This window comes from Scyliorhinus torazame, chromosome 2, assembly GCF_047496885.1.
Source record: "Scyliorhinus torazame isolate Kashiwa2021f chromosome 2, sScyTor2.1, whole genome shotgun sequence".
Lineage (NCBI taxonomy): Eukaryota > Metazoa > Chordata > Chondrichthyes > Carcharhiniformes > Scyliorhinidae > Scyliorhinus > Scyliorhinus torazame.
This window is the reverse complement of record NC_092708.1, coordinates 391700433-391721350: the sequence shown is the minus strand read 5'-3', so window position 1 is coordinate 391721350 and position 20918 is coordinate 391700433. Positions and strand designations below refer to the sequence as shown.

The window sequence follows — 20918 nt, the reverse complement described above, 5'->3', positions numbered from 1 at the left end:
GGGGGCCATCGGGCACCCCGAGGGAGGAGGAGGTGCTGTGGTCCGTCTCGGGTCCCCCTGTAGGGGAGGTCCCGGAACACCCGCGACACCTCAGACTCCCCCCCTTCCGTCCCAGGTGCATCGGGTGGGCAACGGGCAGGACAGGCTGGCAGCTCGCCATCCCAGTCGCCCGGGCCGCAGCCTGGCCCATCTAGGCCAGGATACCCCAGGAAACGGCCGCCAAAGGGATCCAGTGTCAGAGGGCAGGAATCACAGGAGTCCACCTCCAGGTCTGCTGTACCGTCTGGGGAACCACGTAGACGTAGTCAAAGGGCCCGTAAGGCCAAACAATTAGACACTGAGTAAGTTGGCACGGGTGCAGGGCACAGATGAGTTTTAGGGGCTAGGGCACGTGCATGAACTCCTTTGGTTATTAAAGTCAATGTTACACCTACCGAATCTGCCTTTGTGCTCTGTCCAAAGTGTGCGGGGGTGTCATGTACGTTGAGCGCAAGTGTGTGTGTGAGGGGTGGTCTTACCTCAGCCCCAGGTGAGTCTGCCCCCATCCCCCTGGGCCGCCATCAACATCCCCCGGGCAGAGGACGGGACCGTGCGCTGCAGTGTCACAGCCGCATGCAGGGATGGTCCGGGTGGATGGTGGTACTGTGGCCATGGGTCAGGCGGGTTGTCATCATCCTCCATGGCCTGCGATAGACACGCGTCCACCCGCAATTGTGTGAGCCCGGCCCGTTGTGCCGCAGGTGGATCGGCAATGGGGGGGGGGGGGGGGGGGGGGTGTGCATGCGGGTGGGGTGGGCGGGGTTTTAGGCACGGACCCCCTCCCCAACCTCCACCCCGGCACGGACCCCCTCCCCAACCTCCACACCGGCACGGACCCCCCCCCCAACCTCCACCCCGGCACGGACCCCCTCCACAACCCCCAACCTCCACCCCGGCACGGACCCCCTCCCGGCACTCCCCCGGAGCCCAGCCTACTCTAACCACACACCCGCCCCCCCCCCCCCCCCCCCCCCCCCCCGCCGCGCACACACACAAGCCGAGACACACCTCTCCTCAGGCAATCAGTCTGCGGCCACGCCATTTCCTGCCCAGAGCCAACCCCCCAGGCCGTCACTCACCTCCTCGCTGGTCGGCGTGAGCCTGGAGCACCGGGTCACGCCGATGAAAAGGAGGTTTGATTCACGTCGACGTGAACGGTCATCACGTCGACGGGACTTCGGCCCATCCGGAAGGGAGAATATCGGCAGGCCGAAAATCGGCTGCCTTGCGCAGACCCGTGACATTCTCCGCGGCAGCGGCGCCATTAACGCCCCGCCGACTTTTCTCCCTTCGGAGACTTCGGCGGGGGCGGGGGCGGGATTCACGGCGGCCAACGGCCATTCTCCGACCCGGCGGGGGGTCGGAGAATGACGCCCAAGATCACTAATAGGCGTAGTCTATGGGCCACCAAATAATAACATTATGGTGTGATGGGAAATAAACAAAGAAATAACTGATGCATGTAAAAATGCTACAGCAATTATCATGGAGATTTTAATCTATATGTTGATTGTCAAACCAGGTCGCTCAAGGCAGCGTTGAGCAGTTCATAGAATGTATCCACGATAGTTTCCTCGAACAATATGTAATGAAACCTATGAGGGAGCAAGTTATCCTAATTCTGGTCCTGTGTAGAGACAAGAATAATTAATGATCTCATAGTTAGGGATCCTCTTGAAAGGAGCGATCACAGAGCCGGGACCTTCACTCTGCTGGTCTCCAACGACCAGACAAGCATCCGAGTGGCTGGAGCCCTCTCCCTCCCCCAGCTCCCAACCCCTTTGCCCTGGAGAGCTGCGACCTCCCGCAGGCCAAAGCACTCCCTCCACTCTCTCCCTCTACAGTTGCCCCACGCTCCTAAAAATCAACTCCCATAGCCTAACAGTCACTGATACTGCTCTTTTAAATTTACTTGCAGGTCTAGAGATCCTCCGATCTCTGAAGTAAGACCGCGACCTCTGGAAAGGAACCTGCGGACCCCAACACACGGACCCGGCCATCACCTCATCTGCAAACGTTACCCCATAGACGTCATCCACTTACCTGATGTGTTGCATACTCTGGATCTGTGGAGACTACGTTTACCTTAGCAGTAACACAGACAGGCTACCAACACTTGTAATAGTACAACTCTATTTTATTTAACTAAGAGCTGTTAAACATACTTGCACTGTGGGTCGACACTATGTTAGATTGACTGAAGACCTATGCCTAACCTGAGCAGCCTATACTGCTAGCACATGGTGGATGTTTGTGCTACTGACTGCAGGCTCTGTCTGTCTCAGAGGCTGCATCCCGAATGAGCAGGAAAACTAGTGTCCTCTGTCTTTATCGTGACCGTGCCCTAACTGGTGACTGGCTGCTGTGTTGAGTGTGTTGATTGGTCTTTCAGTGTGTCAGTCAGTGTGTGTCTCTGCACCATCATATACTGATGTGTATATTATCTCATTACCGGCCTTCGACTCATCCGCGCGGAGCGTGGTCTGGACATCCACCGACCTGTGAAGCCAAACCGCAGCCCGAATGTGACCCGGAACGATCAATCGTGCAGACCCATCTACCGACGCAGGAACCGCAAGCAAGGCAACAAATCCTCCATCCACACACTGACCAGAATGAAGAACCTCATTGGACACAACTATACCCTTAACACCACATAATCTCACCGTCTCCCAGGCTCGAAAAGAAACAGTCACCCCAGGAAGCGTGGAAAACCTGCAAGCCTGCAGGTGAGAGTGAAACAACGTAGCCCCAAAGCCCCTCTGCCTAGTTTACTCCTAGCTAATGTTCAATCTCTAGAAAACAAGCTAGACGAACTTAAAGCCAGACTCACTTTTCAAAGAGAACTGAGGGACTGCTGTGTGTTCTGTTTCACGGAGACATGGCTCACTCCTGCTTCACCGAAGACAGAGCCCAACAACCAGAGGGCTTCTCAATCCACCAAATGGACCGTATGGCGGCCTCAGGTAAGGCTAGGGGAGGTGGGGGTCTGCCTCCTAATCAACACCTCCTGGTGCCCAGATGCAGCAACACTGGTGAGTTTCTGCTCCCCGGACCTAGAATACCTGAAGCTAAAATGCCGCCCCCACTACCTTCCGCGGGAGTTCAACTCCGTTATCCTGACGGCAGTTTACATCCCACCCCATGCAAATGTGAAAATCGCGCTGGACACAATATACACCACCACAAATAGCCTTGAAATGAAACATCCCTCGACGTTGTTCATCATGGCCAAGCTCAAGAACGTACTACCGAGTTACGTCACCTGTTCCACTAGAGGCCCAAACATCCTGGACCACTGCCACACAAATATCAAACAAGCCTACTGCTCTATCGCCTGCCACACTTTGCCAAATCTGACCACAAGGCTGTGCTCCTGCTCCCGGCTTGTAAGCAAAAACTGAAGCGGGCGAATCAGTCAAAGAAAGTCGTGCAATATTGGTCTGAGGAATCGGATGATCTCCTACGGCACTGCTTTGAGTCAGTGGACTGATCAGTATTTAAAAACTCTGCGACCTGCCTGAACAAGTACGCAACTACAGTAACTCACTTCCTTAATAAGTGTGTAGAAGACTGTGTGCCAAAGAAACAAATCTGCGTGTTTCCCAACCGGAAACCCTGGATGAACAGGGGTATCCTGCTTGCTGAAATCTAGGTCGGAGACGTTCAAGTCAGGCGATCCTGACCTTTATAAGAAAGCCAGATATGATCTAAGGAGATCCATCAAAGATGCCAAAAGACAGTACCTGACCAAGCTCGAATTCCAGGCTAGCCACACGGACCCCCGCCGACTATGACAAGGTCTGCAAGACATAACGGGCTACAAGATGAAGGCATAAAAAATCGCCGGCTCTAACACACCCCTCCTTGATGAGCTCAATGCATTCTATGCATGCTTTGAGCAAGAGGTCAGCGAGAACGAGCCCTCCACCTCAGATGCCTCGGATGAACTTGTATCTGAGATCACCATTGCAGACGTCAGAGCAGCCTTCTCGAAGGTCAACCCACAGAAAGCCACTGGCCCGGATGGGTTACCCGGACGGGCACTCAAGTCTTGCGGGTCAGTTGGAGGGTGTATTCGCAGACATCTTCGACCTCTCTTTACAACAATCTGAGGTCCCCATCTGCTTCAAGAAGACGACCATCATCCCTGTACCAAAGAAAAGCCAAGCAGCGTGCCTTAATGACTATTGTCCAGTGGCTCTGACATCCATCATTCTGAAGTGCTTCGAAAGGTTAGTCATGGCACGAAACAACTCCAGCCTCCTGCATTGCCTTGATCCACTACAGTTCGCCTACCGCTACAACAGGTCCACAGCAGACGCCATCTCCCTGGCCCTGCACTCTACCCTGGAACACCTAGATAACAAAGACACCTATGTCAGACTCCTATTTATTGACTCCAGCTCAACCTTCAACATCATCATTCCGACGAAACTCATCTCCAAACTCCGTGGCCTGAGCCTCGGCTCTTCCCTCTGCGACTGGATCTGAACTTCCTAACCCACAGGCCACATCAGTAAGGATAGGCAACAGCACCTCCTCCACAATCATCCTCAACACCGGAGCCCTCAAGGCTGTGTCCTCAGCCCCCTACTATACTCCTTATACACCTATGTCTGTGTGGCTAAATATCCCTCCAGTTCGATTTTCAAATTTGCTGATGACACCACCGTAGTGGGTCGGATCTCAAACAATGACGAGACAGAGTACAGGAATGAGATAGAGAATCTGGTGAACTGGTGCGACAACAATAATCTCGCCCTAAATGTCAACAAAATGAAGGAGATTGTCATTGACTTCAGGAAGTGTAGTGGAGAACATGCCCCTATCTACGTCAATGGGAACGAAGTAGAAAGGGTCGGGAGTTTTTAGGTGTACAGATCATCAACAACCTATCCTGGTCTCCTCATGCCGACTATAGTTAAGAAAGTCCACCAACAACATTATTTTCTCAGAGGACTAAGGAAATTTGGCATGTCAGCTAAGACTTTCACCAACTTCTACAGATGCACCATAGAAAGCATTATTTCTGGTTGTATCACAGCTTAGTATGGTTCCTGCTCTGCCCAAGACCACAGGAAATTACAAAAGGTCCTGAATGTAGCCCAGTCCATCACACAAACCAGCCTCCCATCCATCGACTCTGTCTACAATTCCTGCTGCCTCGGAAAGGCAGCCAGCATAATTAAGGATCCCACGCACCCCGGGCATACTCTCTTCCACCTTCTTCCGTCAGGAAAAAGATACAAAAGTTTGAGGTCACGTAGCAACCGACTCAAGAACAGCTTCTTCCCTACTGCCATCAGACTTTTGAATGGACCTACCTCGTATTAAGTTGATCTTTTCTCTACACCCTAGCTATGATAGTAACATTACATTCTGCAGTCTCTCCTGCCTACCCTATGTACGGTATGCGTGTCTGTATAGCATGCAAGAAACAATACTTTTCACTGTTTATTAATACATGTGACAATAATAAATCAAATCATATATTTTGTGTTGGATAGATTTTTGAACAGTAGAGGAATTAAGGGTTATGGTGAACAGGCAGGTAAGTGGAGTCCACAAAAAGATCAGCCATGATCTTATTGAATAATGGAGCATGCTACTCCTGCTCCTAGTTCTTATTCTCTTATGTCGGGGCAAGTATTGTGTACCATGGAAGATCTCTTATGGCATTATTGAACATGGAGCAAGTTCCATATGGCCTACTCCTGTTCCTATTACTTGTGTCCTTATTCTGTCTGCTTTTTTGAATAGCCTTTTGGACTTGTCATGCAACCTTCAAGGACTTGGATATATACAGGTCTGACTTTGTTCCTTTAAATATTCCAACTAAGTAAATTGGAGTGGACAATGGAGAGATGGGGGTTTGCGGGTAAGATTGGAATAATTCTAGACCACCTAGTTTGAGATGATAAAGCAGAACACCTTACTGTCTACCTGGAATTCTCCTGGAGCATGTTTTCTCCTTTGGATACACCTTCGGATATCCAGGCCTCTGAACTTGACCTGCCAATTGGTAACTCCACGCTTGAGAACACGTTGTCAATATTAGTATTACCTACAAAGTATTAAAGACAGAACGACTTGTATTTTTATATTATCTTTAATGACCTCAGGACTTCATAAAGTCAATGAAGTATAATGTTAAATGTACTAGTCACTGTTGTAATTCAGGAAATGCAGCAGCCGGTTTTCATATAAATTGAGGGATAACTATCCTAGAACCCACCATGGCGAAAATATTGACCATGGGATCCTTAACTTACATCTGAGAGGACAGACCTGGGGCAGGATTCTCCGACCCCCCGCAGGGTCGGAGAATCGCGGGGGGGGCGGCATGAATCCCGCCCCCCGCCGGCCGCCGAATTCTCCGGCGCCAGAGATTCGGCGGGGGCGGGAATCGTGCCTCGCCGGTCGGCGGGCCCCCGGCAATTCTCCGGCCCGTAATGGGCCGAAGTCCCACTGCTGTACTGCCAGTCCCGCTGGCGGTAATTAAACCACGTCTCTTACCGGCGGGACTGGCGGCGCGGGCGGTCTCCGGGGTCCTGGGGGGGGGGCGCGGGGCGATGTAGCCCCGGGGGGTGCCCCCATTGTGGCCTGGCCCGCAATCAGGACCCACTGATCCACGGGTGGGCCTGTGCCATGGAGGCACTCTTTTCCCTCCGCCTCGGCCATAGCCTCCCCCATGGCCGAGGCGGAGGCAGCCGCTGACGTTCCCGCGCATGCTCACGACTTCCGCCGGCCGGCGGAGTCCCTTCAGCCCCGGCTGGCGTGGCGCTAAAGGCCTTTCCCGCCGGCCGGCGGCGCGCCAATCACTCCGGCGCAGGCCTAGCCCCTCAAGGTGAGGGCTTGGCCCCTAAAGGTGCGGAGAAATCCGCATCTTTGGGGTAGCCCGATGCCGGAGTGATTCCCGCCACTCCATCCCACCTGAACCCCCCGCCCCACCGGGTATGGGAGAATCCCGGCCAAGGGACGTCATTCTCCGACCCCCCGCCGGGTTAGAGAATCGCCGGGGGCTGCCGTGAATCCCGCCCCCGCCGGTTGCAGAAGTCTCAGGCCCCCATGGTGGCCTGGCCCGCGATCGGGGCCCACCGATCCGCGGGCGGGTCTGTGCCGTGGGGGCACTCTTTCCCTTCCGCCTCCGCCACGGTCTCCACCATGGCGGAGGCGGAAGAGACTCCCTCCACTGCGCATGCGCGGGAAACTGTCAGCGGCCGCTGACGCTCCGCGCATGTGACGCCCCGAAATGTCATTTCCGCGCCAGCTGGCGGGGCAACAAAGGCCGTTTCCGCCAGCTGGCGGGGCGGAAATCCCTCCGGCGTTGGCCTAGCCCCTCAATGTTGGGGCTCGGCCCCCACATTCCGTACCTTTGGGGCGGCGCGATGCCCGTCTGATTGGCGCCGTTTTGGGCGCCAGTCGGCGGACATCGCGCCGTTTGGGGAGAATTTCGCCCAAGGTCTTCAGTTTTAATTCTCATCAGGGCCGGGATTCTCCCCTACCCGGCGGGGCGGGGATCCCGGCGGGATGGAGTGGAGGCTATGGCCGAGTCGGAAGGAAAAGAGTGCCCCCACGGCACAGGTCCGCCCGCGGATCGGTGGGCCCCGATCGCCCCTTGCCCCCCGCTAGGACCCCGGAGCCCGCCCGCGCCGCCAGTCCTGCTGGTAAGGTAAGTGGTTTGATTCACGCCGGTGGGACTGGCATGACAGCAGCTGGACTTCGGACCGTCGCGGGCCGGAGAATCGCCGGGGGAGGGGGCCCCGCCGACCGGCACAATTCCCGCGCCCGCTAAATTTTCGGTGCCGGAGAAATCGGCGGCCGGCGGAGGTGAGATTCACGCCGCCCCCCCGGCGATTCTCCAACCCGGCGGGGGGGTCGGAGAATCCCGCCCCTGAAAAACAACACCTCTAATAATGCAGCACTCCCTCAGGATGTTTTTACTCAAGTATCTGGAGTAGGATTTTATCCATAACTATGTGACTCAGAAGCAAAAGTGCAACCATTCACTGAGCCATAGAAGGCATATGGCTATCAGGTTAACCAATTAGACTGAATGGACTGTTTCTGTGCTGTAGATTCTTTGCAATTTTGGTGTAAGATGATAGCACTATGTATTTCAGCCCTTGAGAGTAAATTTCTGCTTTTCATACCTAATATTTCCTCGACATTCATGTCTGATGGATTAAGTTCCTGGTACAGGGCAAATAGCAACCTTTCCCTGTCCTCAGCATCTCGTAATTGTAGTTGGTCAAACAACTCTGAATCAGTATTGGCTAGCTGCCGCCCAGTAATTCCAAACTCTGAAGAGAAATAAGGCACAATTCGAAGTCTGATTATAATTGTACACTTCTGAACTTGACTAATTCAATTAATCGACTCAGGGTGTTGAGGAGGAAGTTTCAAATTTGGCCTGGACTTTTAAATCTGGTTTTACTCCTCTCTCAGGAGTAGCTTTGCCACCTCCGGAAGTTTAATCTGGTGATTTCTTACCTCTAAGCACTTCCATCCAGTCAACAGATTTTTATCCTGTCTCCAATATTTTATTAGTAATAAACATAAATGTTCAATGAAAATAAGCACACAATTAATAATAATCTTTATTGTCACAAGTAGGCTTACCTCTTGCTGTATGTTTCGGATCTGTTGGAGTGTATGGGAAGGATTATGGGCCTGTTGGGGAGGTTTGGAGGGTTCTCGGGATACAAGCTGAATGCAGGGAAAAGCGAGGTATTCCCGGTGTATGAGCTGGCACAGTGGGCTAATTTAGGGGGATATGGGGTAAGGGGGGGGGGAAGGGGTGATATGGGGAAGGGGGGATATGGGGGAAGGGGGAATGGGGATGGGGAAGAGGGGATATGGGGGAAGGAGGGATATGGGGTAAGGGGGGATATGGGGGAAGGGGGATATGGGGGAAGGGGGGATATGGGGGAACGGGGATAGAGGGGATATGGGGGAATGGGGTATATGGGGGAAGGAGGAATATGGGGAAGGGGGAAAGGGAGGCAGGCAGTGGGGGTCTCACATGGGTCTCCGGGGGGGGGGGGCAGTGCGTCCGTGATGGGTGACGCCGTCGCGAATGGCGTCACGCCGCTACTAGCCCATTCCCGGCCGGAGAATGCGCGACGTTTCGGGGGCCCGACGCCGGAGTGATTCGCGCCATTTTTGGTGCCGGGTTCGGGCCATCGCGCCAATTCACGGAGAATCCCGCCCCATGTCTGCAGCCAAGCGTTGCTATGTCGAGAAAGAAGGCTTGCCGATGATCTACGCCTTCAAAAAATTCCATTAATATGTGCACTAACAGCATTTCCTATTGCTCACCAACCACAAACGTCAGCTGGGCTTTTTTAAAGAGGATAAGGCCATTCCACCATAGCCTAAACTCGAATCCAACGCAGGCATTGCTACTAGTGGCTTGGAATGTCTTCAGCAAAGCACCATGGAAAGTGTGCTACATGGATTGCCGCGAGTGGCCGTTTAACTGGATGATGTTTTGGTCACCGCCGTCTCGGAAGAGAAACACCTGAAAATCTGGACCCATATTTCCCGTTGCTCTCGGAGTCGGTGCTTACCCACCATATCGACGGATAGTCGGCCGCATTAAATTTTATGGATACTCTTCCTGTCAAGGCCTCGAATATCCGTGAATGGACGCAAAGGATATGTCTTGGTGAAACTGCGAAACGTCGTCCTCATTGGCGGCAATGCAGATTGGTTATCTGGGGAGCTGAAGGCCTTTGCCACCAAGGTAACCGGGTTAAGAGTTGAAGATGGGGTCTTACTCTGGGAGCCCGGGTGGTGATCCCTGAGAAGAATCAGTGGTTAGTTTAAGTGACCTCCATAGTGGCCACCCCCGAGGCCTCAGGGAAGAAGATGTTAGCTCGGAGCTATGTCTGATGGCCTGGCATGGATACAAACATCAAGACGGTAGGCCGGCCAGTCTGTCAGGAACAACAGTGGCTCCCACCAATGCGCCCCCGCACCCGTGGGAATGGCCTGGCCTTCCTTGGGCCCCACGTCCATGTCGATTTTGCTGGTCCCTTTCTGGCTCAATGTTTCTTCAGCTGATTAATGTGCGCTCCAAGTGGATGGAGGCCCACTGAATGTCGTAACACAGCAACGACGATTCAGATACTCCACATCTCCTTCACCAACCATGGGATTCCGGATGTCCTTGTGTCCGATAATGGGCTCTCGTTCACGAGCCAAGATTTCTCGGCTTTCTTGCGCTCTATCGGGGTCCGCAATGTCAGGATGGCCCCACATTAGCATACTGGTTAGCACGGCTGCTTCACAGCCCAGGGTCCAAGGTTCGATTCCTAACTTCAGTCACTGTCTGTGCAGAGTATGCACGTTCTCCCTGTGTCTGCGTGGGTTTTCTCCGGGTGCTCCGGTTTCCTCCCACATGTCCCGAAAGATGTGCTTGTTGAGTGATTTGGACATTCTGAATTCTCCCTCTGTGTACCCGAACAGGCGCCGGAGTGTGGCACTAGGGGATTTTCACAGTAACTTCATTACAGTGTTAATGCAAGCGTACTTGTGACACTAATAAAGATTATTGTTATTTTCCCTTGAGGTGGATGATGGGGCAGATAGTGGGTGGAGCATTTTGATGGCCAGAGGTGAAAGGCAGGAAAATTATCTGATTCCAGCACTCAGCTGACTGACAGCTGGAGAATCCTAAATTAGGGAAGGGGAAATGTGTGGGGACAGAATTTTGGGGATATGTGGGCAGGATTCTCTGATCCTGAGGCTAAGTGTTGACGCCGTCGGAAACGCCGTCGCTTTTCTCGACCGCGTCAACATAGCCTCAGGAGGGGCCAGCACGGCACTATAGCGACCCACGCCGCTCCAGCTGCTGATCCCGGCATCAACTGAGCGCCACGGGGTCCGCACATGCGCAGTGGCATCGGCAACAACGCGTGCATGTGCAGTGGCTCCTTTCCCCTGGGTTCGGACCCCCCCTCCCCCCCCCACAGGCCGCCCCTGGACCCTTCCACGCCGAGGTCCCACCAGGTAAGACCACATGTGAACGGCGCCAGTGTGACTTGGGATTTTTGTTCCGCGCCGCTCGGCCCATCCCGGGCCGAGAATTGGCCGGGGGGGGGGGGGGGGGGGCGGGGGGCGTGTAGAGTGGCCCCCCGACCGGAGAATCGTGTGCTGGCGTCGGGGCGGCATGGCGTGATTCGCGCGGTCGTGGCGATTCTCTGGCCCGGCCCCCGGGCTGAGAGAATCCCGCCTGTATTCTCAGAACAGCCAGTGTCCTTATTCCCTATAAAGACCGCTGCTTCAATCATTTGGCGCTCACTACAAATCACCACCTGCCATAGCACTCTAATTTGCACATTCAGATGGTTACTCCATTTGGAACAGATGGATGCTGTGGTCATTCATCAGAGGATCCTACCCAAGATAACAGCAGACAGAATTTCAGCACAAGCAGTCCAATAAGTCGCACAATTTGTGGACCACTAATAGGGTGGGAGGAAGTTCAAATGGTGAATTGGATATGCTTAAAATTGTGGGTCATGTTGTTTTTAAAATGGTTGATGATACTATTCCAAATTGATGGGAAGGCTACCCTTAAAGTAATGTTTGATGTCCACTTAAAATGGTGGATGATATGATTCTTAAAATGCTAGGGGAGAATTAAAATCTTGAGTGAGAATTCCTTTGACATGGCAGGAGAAGCTATCTTTTGAAATAGTTAATGCATCCCTTAAAATTGTGGATGATATGTTAAGGAACTTAAAAAAGTGGTGAGGAGACACATAAAATGGTGAGTCAGGCTACCCTTAAAACAGTGCTGGGGGAGGCTTCCCTTGAATTGGTGAAGAGTGATGTTATTCTTAAAATGTTGGGAAATGCTACCCATAAGATGGTGGGCAACGCTCTCCTTATCTGACACTATCCTTACATTTGATATGTGGCACGTGATCATTATTTTCTGTTCCTAACATGGTGCTGGTGCATGACCAACTTTCCAAGGGTGGGTAAGGTTACCCTTAAATGATTGGGGAGATTACCTTTAAAATGCTGTTTTAGACTGCAGGCAACGTTTTCTGGCCTCCCTGCGGCATGTTTTGTGGTGGCGGGAGGTGGCCTGCCACTGGCTAGCGGTTAGACCAGAAAATTTCCCATTGAATCCATCCCATGTCGCCGGAAAACCTGTGGCAGAGGTGCGCCGTCAGAGGGATCGGAAGATCCCGCCGGCATGAACAGCCAGAAGATCTCGTCCTACATTTAAAATGGTGAATGAGGTTACCCTTAAAATGGTGGGTGAAACTACACTTAAAATTGTGGACATGTCTAAGCTTAATATAGTGCACGAGAACACGCTTAAAATCACGGAAGAAACGATTTTTCAGCTAGTGTTTTTAGGATGGCGGGGTTCCCTTCTCGCCATCCAAAGTGTCGGCTGCAAACACATTTTTGTTGATACTGGGCTGCCCTGCAGCTATCTAACACTCCAACAAGCATTTATTGATGGAGGTGTGACTCCAGCCCCTCAGTCAGGAGGAAGCTGTTAAAAAGAGACTGTTAATGGAGGTGCCCCAACCCAGTCCTGCCTTTCTGCCTGAGGCTTGAGCAGGATTGCTTTTTAGGCATTCCCCCCCCCCCCCCCCCCCCCCACTCCCCCCCCCCCCCCCACCCACCCATTTCCCCACTCCTGAACTCCTCTTGTAATCCAAATGAGCAGGTCATATTCCAAATAGAGGAGGGATGCAGGAAACAAAAGTCTCAGAGAAGTTACTTTTTTGGAAGCTCCATTAATGGAGGAAGTGTTCACATGGATATATTTTAATCATATTTACCTCTGATATGTGGCACATACGCCTGGAAACCAGAATCAGTCAGCCACTTGCAAACCTCATTTGTTGTCATTCTCTCCAGTGATATTGCTGCTCCAGATGTGTCTGTTCCCTACAAAAACAATTTGACAAAAAAATTGGAAAGACAAAAGGAGGAGACCATTCAGTCCCTTAAACATATTAGCCATATAAGCAGATTGGAGCTCATCTGGATGTCAACTCCACAGACCCACATTCTATCAATATATCATAACACCCTAATCTGATCAGTTACATGGGTTATGTAGAGTGTACTGTAAAGAAACAGGCCATTTGGTCCAATTGGATGCTTATGTTTAGAAGTATGGAACTTCCTTCCATTAACCTCATCTAACCCTGTTTTACTATTCATTTTTCCCTCTTGTGCTTTTCTAGATTCCACTTGAGTGCGACCGCACCCCCTCAACCAGTCCTCATGTAGTCAATTCCATCTTCTCAACACTTTCTTGGTGAAGACATTTCTTCTAAATTCCCAAAAGTAAGTAACTTCCTTGATCTCTAGTTTTGGTCTCCCTTGCAAGTGAAAATATCTTCACTACATCTTCCTGTTTATTATTTGTTTATGTGGTTTGGGGAAAACAAGCATTTATTGCCCATCCCTAATTAGCTTTTGGTAGTTGATGGTGAACCTCCTTCTTGAACTGCTGTGGTCCCAGTGGCATGAGTGTACCCACAGGGTTGTTAGAATGGAGTTCCAGAGTTTTAACGATAAAACAACAATAAATTTATGGTGGTATGTTACTTGTAGGGGACCTTTGCAAATGATAGATCTAGCATGTGTGTAGTGCCCTGTTCTATTACGTGATACAGGAAATGGATTAGAAAAATGCTGTTGAAAAAGCCTTGACAAGGTGCTGCATTGCATCGTCTGGATGGTACACACTGTCGTCATGGAGCGTCGGTGTTGAAGGGAGTGAATATCTAAGGTGGCATGTGGGCACTGATCCAGCTTTGTTCTGGTTGGTGGAAAGCTTCTTGAGTTTTGTTCGAGCTTCACTCAACCAGGAAATGGGGATCATTCCATCACACCCTGGCTTGCGCCTTGTGGATGGTGGAAAAGCTTTGGGAGTACAGGCGGTGCCACAGAATACCCAGTGTTCAGTGCCTGATCCAATTAATTTTCTGATCAATGGTGGCTCTTAGAATGTTGATGGTGGGGGATTTAGCAATAAAACTGTAATTGAATGTCAAGGAGAGGTAGTTAGATTCTCGAGTTGGAACGGTCATTGCCTGACATTTGTGTGACACCAATGTTACTTATTGTATTATTTATCAAAGCCTCTCATCATTTTAAACACCTTTCATCCCATCAACTTTCTTTTCTAGAGAAAAGAGCAACAAGCTGTTCAACTGTTCAGAAACACAGCTCACAACTTATCAGTTCTACCAGCATCCTTGTAAAATTAACCTCACAGAAATAGCAAAGGACAGAAAAAACTGATGGGACCCTTCAAAGTAGCTACAATGTTGGAAAGAGTATATGATTGCGATCCAGCTGATTTGAGTTAAAATCCACTGAATGGTGCCTGCAGAACCAAGAAACATCTCGCTATTCAATGGCACTTTGAAGCTCGTTGGCAGGAAAGGTTTCTCGCAGATCAGGGTGCCATTTTGTCTGGCAGCCCCAATCTTCACCTTTCAACACCCCCCATTTCTGACCCACCCCTTAACCTCTCTGTACCTGGTAAGGTAGAGGGGGCAGTGCCAACCTGGCACCCTGGCACCCTAGAACTGCCATCCTTTCACCCTGGCAGTGCTACCCAGGCACCGAGGCAGGGCCAGGATGATACTGTCAGAGTGCTCGGGTATCACTGCCAGGGTGCCAGGCTGGCAATGCCCAGGTGCCAGAGGGAGAGCCAGGGTGCCACTCTGCCCTGCCTCGACAACCCGGGTGTCTGCAAAAGACCCCCACATTTGTGTGGACCAGTACTAAACGGCGCCCTGGCAAGGGCACAGCCATTTAGTCGCAGGCACCGAGTGAATCCGGCGAATGTATATGAACCTAATGGCATATTTGAATTTGGAGTGAGACCCACGCAGACAGGGAAAAAATATGCAAACTTCACACGGACAGTGACCCGGGGTCGGTACCAATCCAGGGTCCTCAGCGCTGTGAGCAGCAGTGCTCACCACTGTGCCAGCGTGGTGCCCATGATTCCGTCGAATATTGCGTGATGTTTGAAACGTCACGAATATCACGGGAGCATCTCGCAACACTCAACAGTCACATCCCGCACCAAGTTGGGCATGACAAGGCCACTGAATCATGCCTTATATCAGCAAATGAGACTAGTAAGTAAGCAGAGTGTTAATTGTGGAGAACCCAAATCTACATACAGACAGGCAAACCAACTTTGCAAAAGTAGTTTAGAGGCTGAGGTAACGTAAAGTTTTCTGGAAGAATATGTCAAGGAATCATCTAATTGTTTCATATAAAAACAGAAAATGTTGGAAATATTCAGCTGCTCTGGCAGGATCTGTGAAGGGAAAAATAGTCACGCTGGCCATCAGGTACCAAACTATTCTAATCCCATTTCCCAGCACTTGGCCTTGCGTGCTATAGCATTTCAAATGCTCATCTAAATACTTCTTCAAAGTTATAAGGGTTCCTGCCTCTACCACCCTTTTAGGCAGTGAGTTCCAGATTCCAACCACCCTCTGGGTGAAAAGGCTTTTCTAAACCTCCTTCCCATTGCCTTAAATCTATGCCCCTGGTTATTAACCCTCCACTAAGGGGAAAAATACCTTCCTATCCACCCTATCTATGTCACTCGTAATTTTATACATCTCAGTCAGATTCCCCCCTCAGCCTTCTCTTCTCCAGGGAAAACAACCCCAGCCTATCCAGTCTCACTTGATAGCTGAAACACTCCAGCCCAAGCAACATCCTGATGAATCTCCTCTGCATCCTCTCTATTGCAATCACTTCCTTTTACATAGTGTGGTGACCAGAATTGCATACAGTACTCCAGCTGGGGTCTAACTACCATTTTATACAGCTCCAACATAATCTCCTTGAATTGAATGCAAGATCCTCTCATCAGACCCCCCCATCAGACCTGCCCCATATCAGCAATCCCCAGCAGAGCCCCCTCAAATGAGACCCCCTATAGCAGAGACCCTCCATATCAGAGATCTATCTATCAGTGCCCCCCCATATCAGAGAAGTCCCCCATCAGAGACCCCGCTCACTTCAGAGACTGCCCCACAGCAGAGTGCCTCCCCCACCCACATATCAGAGACCCCTCCCATCAGCCACCCCTGCCTGAAAGCTAAAGAGCAATCCAGACTGACACAGTGAACAACCATTGCTTTTTCATTTACCTGTCCCTTACCGGTATTGCCTCAGAGTTCAGATGCGAACAGTGCAAAATCAACTCCCAGGCGTGGGTTTCCTCCGGGTGCTCCGGTTTCCTCCCACAAGTCCCGAAAGATGTACTTGTCAGGTTAATTGGACATTCCAAATTCTCCCTCACTGTACTCGAACAGGCGCCGGAGTGTGGCGACTAGGGGATTTTCACAGTAACTTCATTGCAGTGTTAATGTAAGCCTACTTGTGACGCTAATAAAGATTATTATTATTAAGAAGGGTGAATGATTTCTCCCTGAATAAAGGTTTTGATGCTTCTAAACAGACTGATGAAACTGTAAAACACTTAGAGATTAGAGGACCCTGAGCCTCTCTTTACAAGACCATCCTGAACTCTAGTTAGCAGTAAGTTTGAGATCCTAAACATCACCTTTTATATTTTTAACAATAGGCAACATTCACTTAAGGTTCAACATGACCTTGTCATTACAATACACACGATAATAATTTATTCCCACTGCACAAATCACCTTATCAGATCCAGAGGTGGTATTCCTCTCCTTCGTGGTCCAAGGCTCCTCAACTTGCTGTTCATTTGCCTGGTTCTGATCACCTGCATGAGTGCATTGATATGATTAAGTTTTAGCCTCATGTAAAGTTAAGAATAAGATTAATTGAATGCCTGTCACACAAGAGAGAGTTTTTATACGGGCACTCTACCCTTCTCTGGGTGTGTCCGGCCTATTACAATTAAATGTTCATAATCTAGCTCCCAAAGGGTGTCTCATATGACGGGCTCTGATGGGGTGATGTGGGGGGCTGATATGGGGTGTGTGGGGGGGCGGGTGTAATTGGTTCTTATATATAGTCATAATGGTTTAGTAACGAATTGGCAGCACTTGTCCTATTTGTTTGACCTTAATATGAAATACATAAATGCTCAATGAAAGAACAAGGTGCTGATTTGCTCAGACATCAATTTTCATGCTATTTACGAAGCCTAATCAGCACCCACTCACATGGGTTTCAGTATCTTGCTTATTGAATTTCCCTATTTGAATTTTATGATTCTGGATGTTTAGGAAAGGCTTGTTTCAAGCCTTCGTCTGGGCTGTATTGCCATTTAGCAAGACAAAGCTTTGTCAGGAGGAGAGTTTTTTGTTAGCAAGGACTGATGGATATACACATCAGTGACCTCCCAGATAAGTGGGTAGTTTAAATCATAATCAAAAAAGATAATGTTCAACAAATCAGTTAGGAAGCTGAAAAACAGTTCCTTTGAAAGAATGGCTTTTCATGACTAGAGCCCTATTAAGAGCGTAAACCGAACTTCATAGAGTGACAAAATAAGATAATTGCTGAAGATTCTTTATCCAGAGTGGAAGTATGATTGCTTCTTTCTCTGTGTTAATATTATCGAAGGTAATGAGTGTGTCATGATTTGCTGCTACGCTGGTATCCAGTCCAAGAACCTTACAATGAGCCCATAAAAATTATAATCTTCAAGACTCTTATTCCTGTACCTTATTAGTCTTACATTTTATCATGTCAATTATACAATGAGACTGAAGCTACGTGTATACCAGGCTTCAAAGACCCCCTTCCTGAAGGTATTAGTCAACTAGTTGGATTTTGACAACAATCCCACAGCTTCTTTGGTCACTTTCCTGGAGCTAAGGCACAACTGATTAGCCTTACTGAATTCAATGCAAAACTAGTCACAATGGGACTTGAACTGGGATTTGATCTGGTACTGCAATTGTTATCTGTTCAACGTATTAAGTGCCATTTCATTAGTGAGCTTGGGTTTCTCCATTCCTTATCCAGTATCTGCTTGAAATTCATGTCTGAAGGATTGAGTAGCTGGTAGAGGGTGACCAGTAAATGCTCCCTGTCCTCTGTACCTTGTAACTTCAACTGGACAAACAGCTTTGGGTCAGTGTTGACTAAATGTTGACCGGTCATCCCAAGTTCTAAAGAAAAAGGAGAAAGGAAGACATTAGAAGTATCCCTTGCACTTTCCAACGCCATCTGGTAAGGAAGGTGCTTGGTTAATGAACAAATCAGGTGAAGAAGACCCAGGAACACACCCACAACAATAGGGTGCAATCTTCTCACTTTAGTCCCTCGTAACACAGCAAGATTATTTGGGGGTTGGGAACCTGACTCACTGATTTACTTGCCCAGCCACTGCTCTTTCCTAGAGCAAACCAATTATCATCATGCCTCCAGGTCTTTTGGCCAGTTGGGGAGGGGGGGTCCGGTTGACACACCCATTGTGTAAAAGAAAAGGTTTGTAATTAAAAGGATTATGATATGAGTCACCAGCACCTGGATTTTTGAAGCTATAGCAACCTCTCACTGGATCACTCATTGTTGCCTGGAGGTCCTGTTGTGGAATCTGAGGGGTTTCAGTGCAGTGAGCTCTCCCAATGTTGGGAGGAAATCCAACATCTAAAACCAAGCAGGCATAGATGAAAATGGCCAATGAAGTTAAAAGCAGAAGGGTGCTCGTTCCAACTTAGACAGGTAGACAAAAATGTTCAGGAGCTCAGGAGAAGAAGATAGATAAGTGATATAACATTTTCAGTTGACTCTGACTTGCACATTTTCATGCATCCCAGTTTTAGTGATGTTGGTTGATGATGTAGAAGGGTATCTAGCATAGCAACATTTAAATTGGGAGTGGGTACCTAGTATCACCCACAATATCATGTAAAAGGATACAACGACCCTCTTATGGACTGATGGACTGGTCTGTCTTCACACATCTTCACCTGATGCCTGTATCAATGTATTTACATTGTGTATTTTATGTTTGCCCTATTATGTGTTTTCTTTTCATGTACTAAATGATCTGTTTGAGCTGCACGCATAACAATACTTTTCACTGTACCCCGGTACACGTGGCAACAAACCAATCCAATCGAATGATCTTTGACAAGGGTCAACTATGGACTGGATAGAGACCTGTGCAGACCGCATTCAAAGAGGCCTGATGTAAAAACCTCTGGACAAGGGAGGGAAAACCATGCCCGACATCATCCGAATCCTGATGGCCACCTTTGTGTGTGGCTGCATCAAGCTGTGCAAAGATCCTCGGTACACAAATACCAAGTGTCATTACATGCTGAGGTTCTACCTGTCTCCAGTATTGTGGAGGATGGGTCTAGCAACGCTGCCGCGGAATGCTCCAAGTAGTTGGGCTATGCTGTACCACCTGCCCCTCGTGGAAAAATATATGTAGTGAAACACCTTCAACTACAAGACCATCAGACATTGGTCTGCACATAACGTCCTAGAGGCCCTTCGGGAAAAGGAGATGGTGGTACCTGTTGGATGGTTCCCTGAGCAGACTGTCAAGGACATTTGACAGACTGCATCATCACCAGAACTTTCAAACCAGCAACAAGACCTAGCTTGGCTGGTAGTGAGAAAGGTCCTCCCCTTCAGATACTTCCGAAGGACATGCACGCTGTCCTCGAGGTGGCTGTGGTGGGGAAAAGACCATTGTCCACCTCCTTCTGGAATGTGCCTTTGCAATGTAATCTGGAGAGAGATGAGGTTGTTGTTGTAGAAGTTCATCCCGAGCAGCTCTGTGACACAGGACTCTGGTCTCTACGACCTGTTCCTGGGGACACACACTGAAACAAACATCAGCTGTTGCTGGCGGATCATCAACTCGGTGAAAGATGCTCTTTGGTCTGTCTGAAATTGGTTGGTCTTCCAGCACAAAGAGCTGTCCCCGAATGAGTGTTGCAGACTGGCACATTCCAAAGCCCAGGACTACATGCTGCGGGATGCACTAAAGCTTGGGGCAGCCACCGCAAAGGCGCAATGGGGGAAGGTTACTGTCTCAGACCTTTCAGCCATTGTAAACTGAGGGACTGGAAATTATATAGAATCCCCTTGGGCTGTATGACTCATATTGAATATTTAATGAATCGCAATTCTGTTGAAGCACCTCAAAGTGCAACTTGATCTATGTAGACACCTTAAATGCCTTTGCACCATTTGTAATGATCATTTTGAAATGTCTGTCATCTTTCTTTGACTGTATTGAAGCACCTCAAGAGTGCAAAGTTATGTATGTAGAGAATGGTAGCACAGTGGTTTGCCTTGTTGCTTCATAGCACCTGGGATCCGGGATTGATTCCCAGCTTGAGTCATTGTCTGTGCGGAATCTGCACGTTCTCCCCGTGTCTGCGTGGGTTTCTTCCGGGTGCTCCAGTTTCCTCCCACAAGTCCCGAAAGACATGCTTGTTAGGTGAATTGGACATTCTGAATTCTCCCTCAGTGTACCCGAACAGGCGCCAGAGTGTGGCGGCTAGGGGATTTTCACAGTGTAGCGCACAATGACTTACGAGAGAGACGAGTAGTGATGAAGTCGATGAGGCTTTATTAAGCGAGACTTGTCCCCAGCAGTTCAGCAACAGAATGAAGCGGCGGGGAGAAGCTCGGGTTCTTATACTCCGTCTTCAGGGCGGAGCCAGGAGTCAACAGCCAACCAGGACCCGGGATCTGTCAGCCAATAGCATCATGGCTTCACATTCCCACATGACCCCTAATACATACCACCACATTCACCCCTTGTTAAAAAGGAACCCGGCGGGGTGGTGGTTCGCATGGTGGTAAGGGTTTACAAGGCTGGTCCTGGGAGGAAAATTTTGCGCATGTTACTACAGTTTTAGCCCTACACTGGGCTATGTATAAAG

The 20918-nt window shown here is 49.8% G+C and overlaps 1 protein-coding gene across 2 annotated transcripts in view; it reads right to left on the bottom strand.

Moving 5' to 3' along the window:
* LOC140405796 (uncharacterized) overlaps positions 1-20918 on the bottom strand; it is a 390195-nt gene that overhangs the window by 233736 nt on the left and 135541 nt on the right. For both annotated transcript variants that reach the window (XM_072494233.1, XM_072494229.1), the window contains exons 5-9: positions 18108-18176; positions 16734-16816; positions 12858-12966; positions 8196-8345; positions 5986-6106 (exon numbers count right to left, since the gene is read on the bottom strand). In XM_072494233.1, the coding sequence (XP_072350334.1) occupies positions 5986-6106; positions 8196-8345; positions 12858-12966; positions 16734-16816; positions 18108-18176 (532 nt within the window). The remainder of the gene's footprint in view (positions 1-5985; positions 6107-8195; positions 8346-12857; positions 12967-16733; positions 16817-18107; positions 18177-20918) is intronic.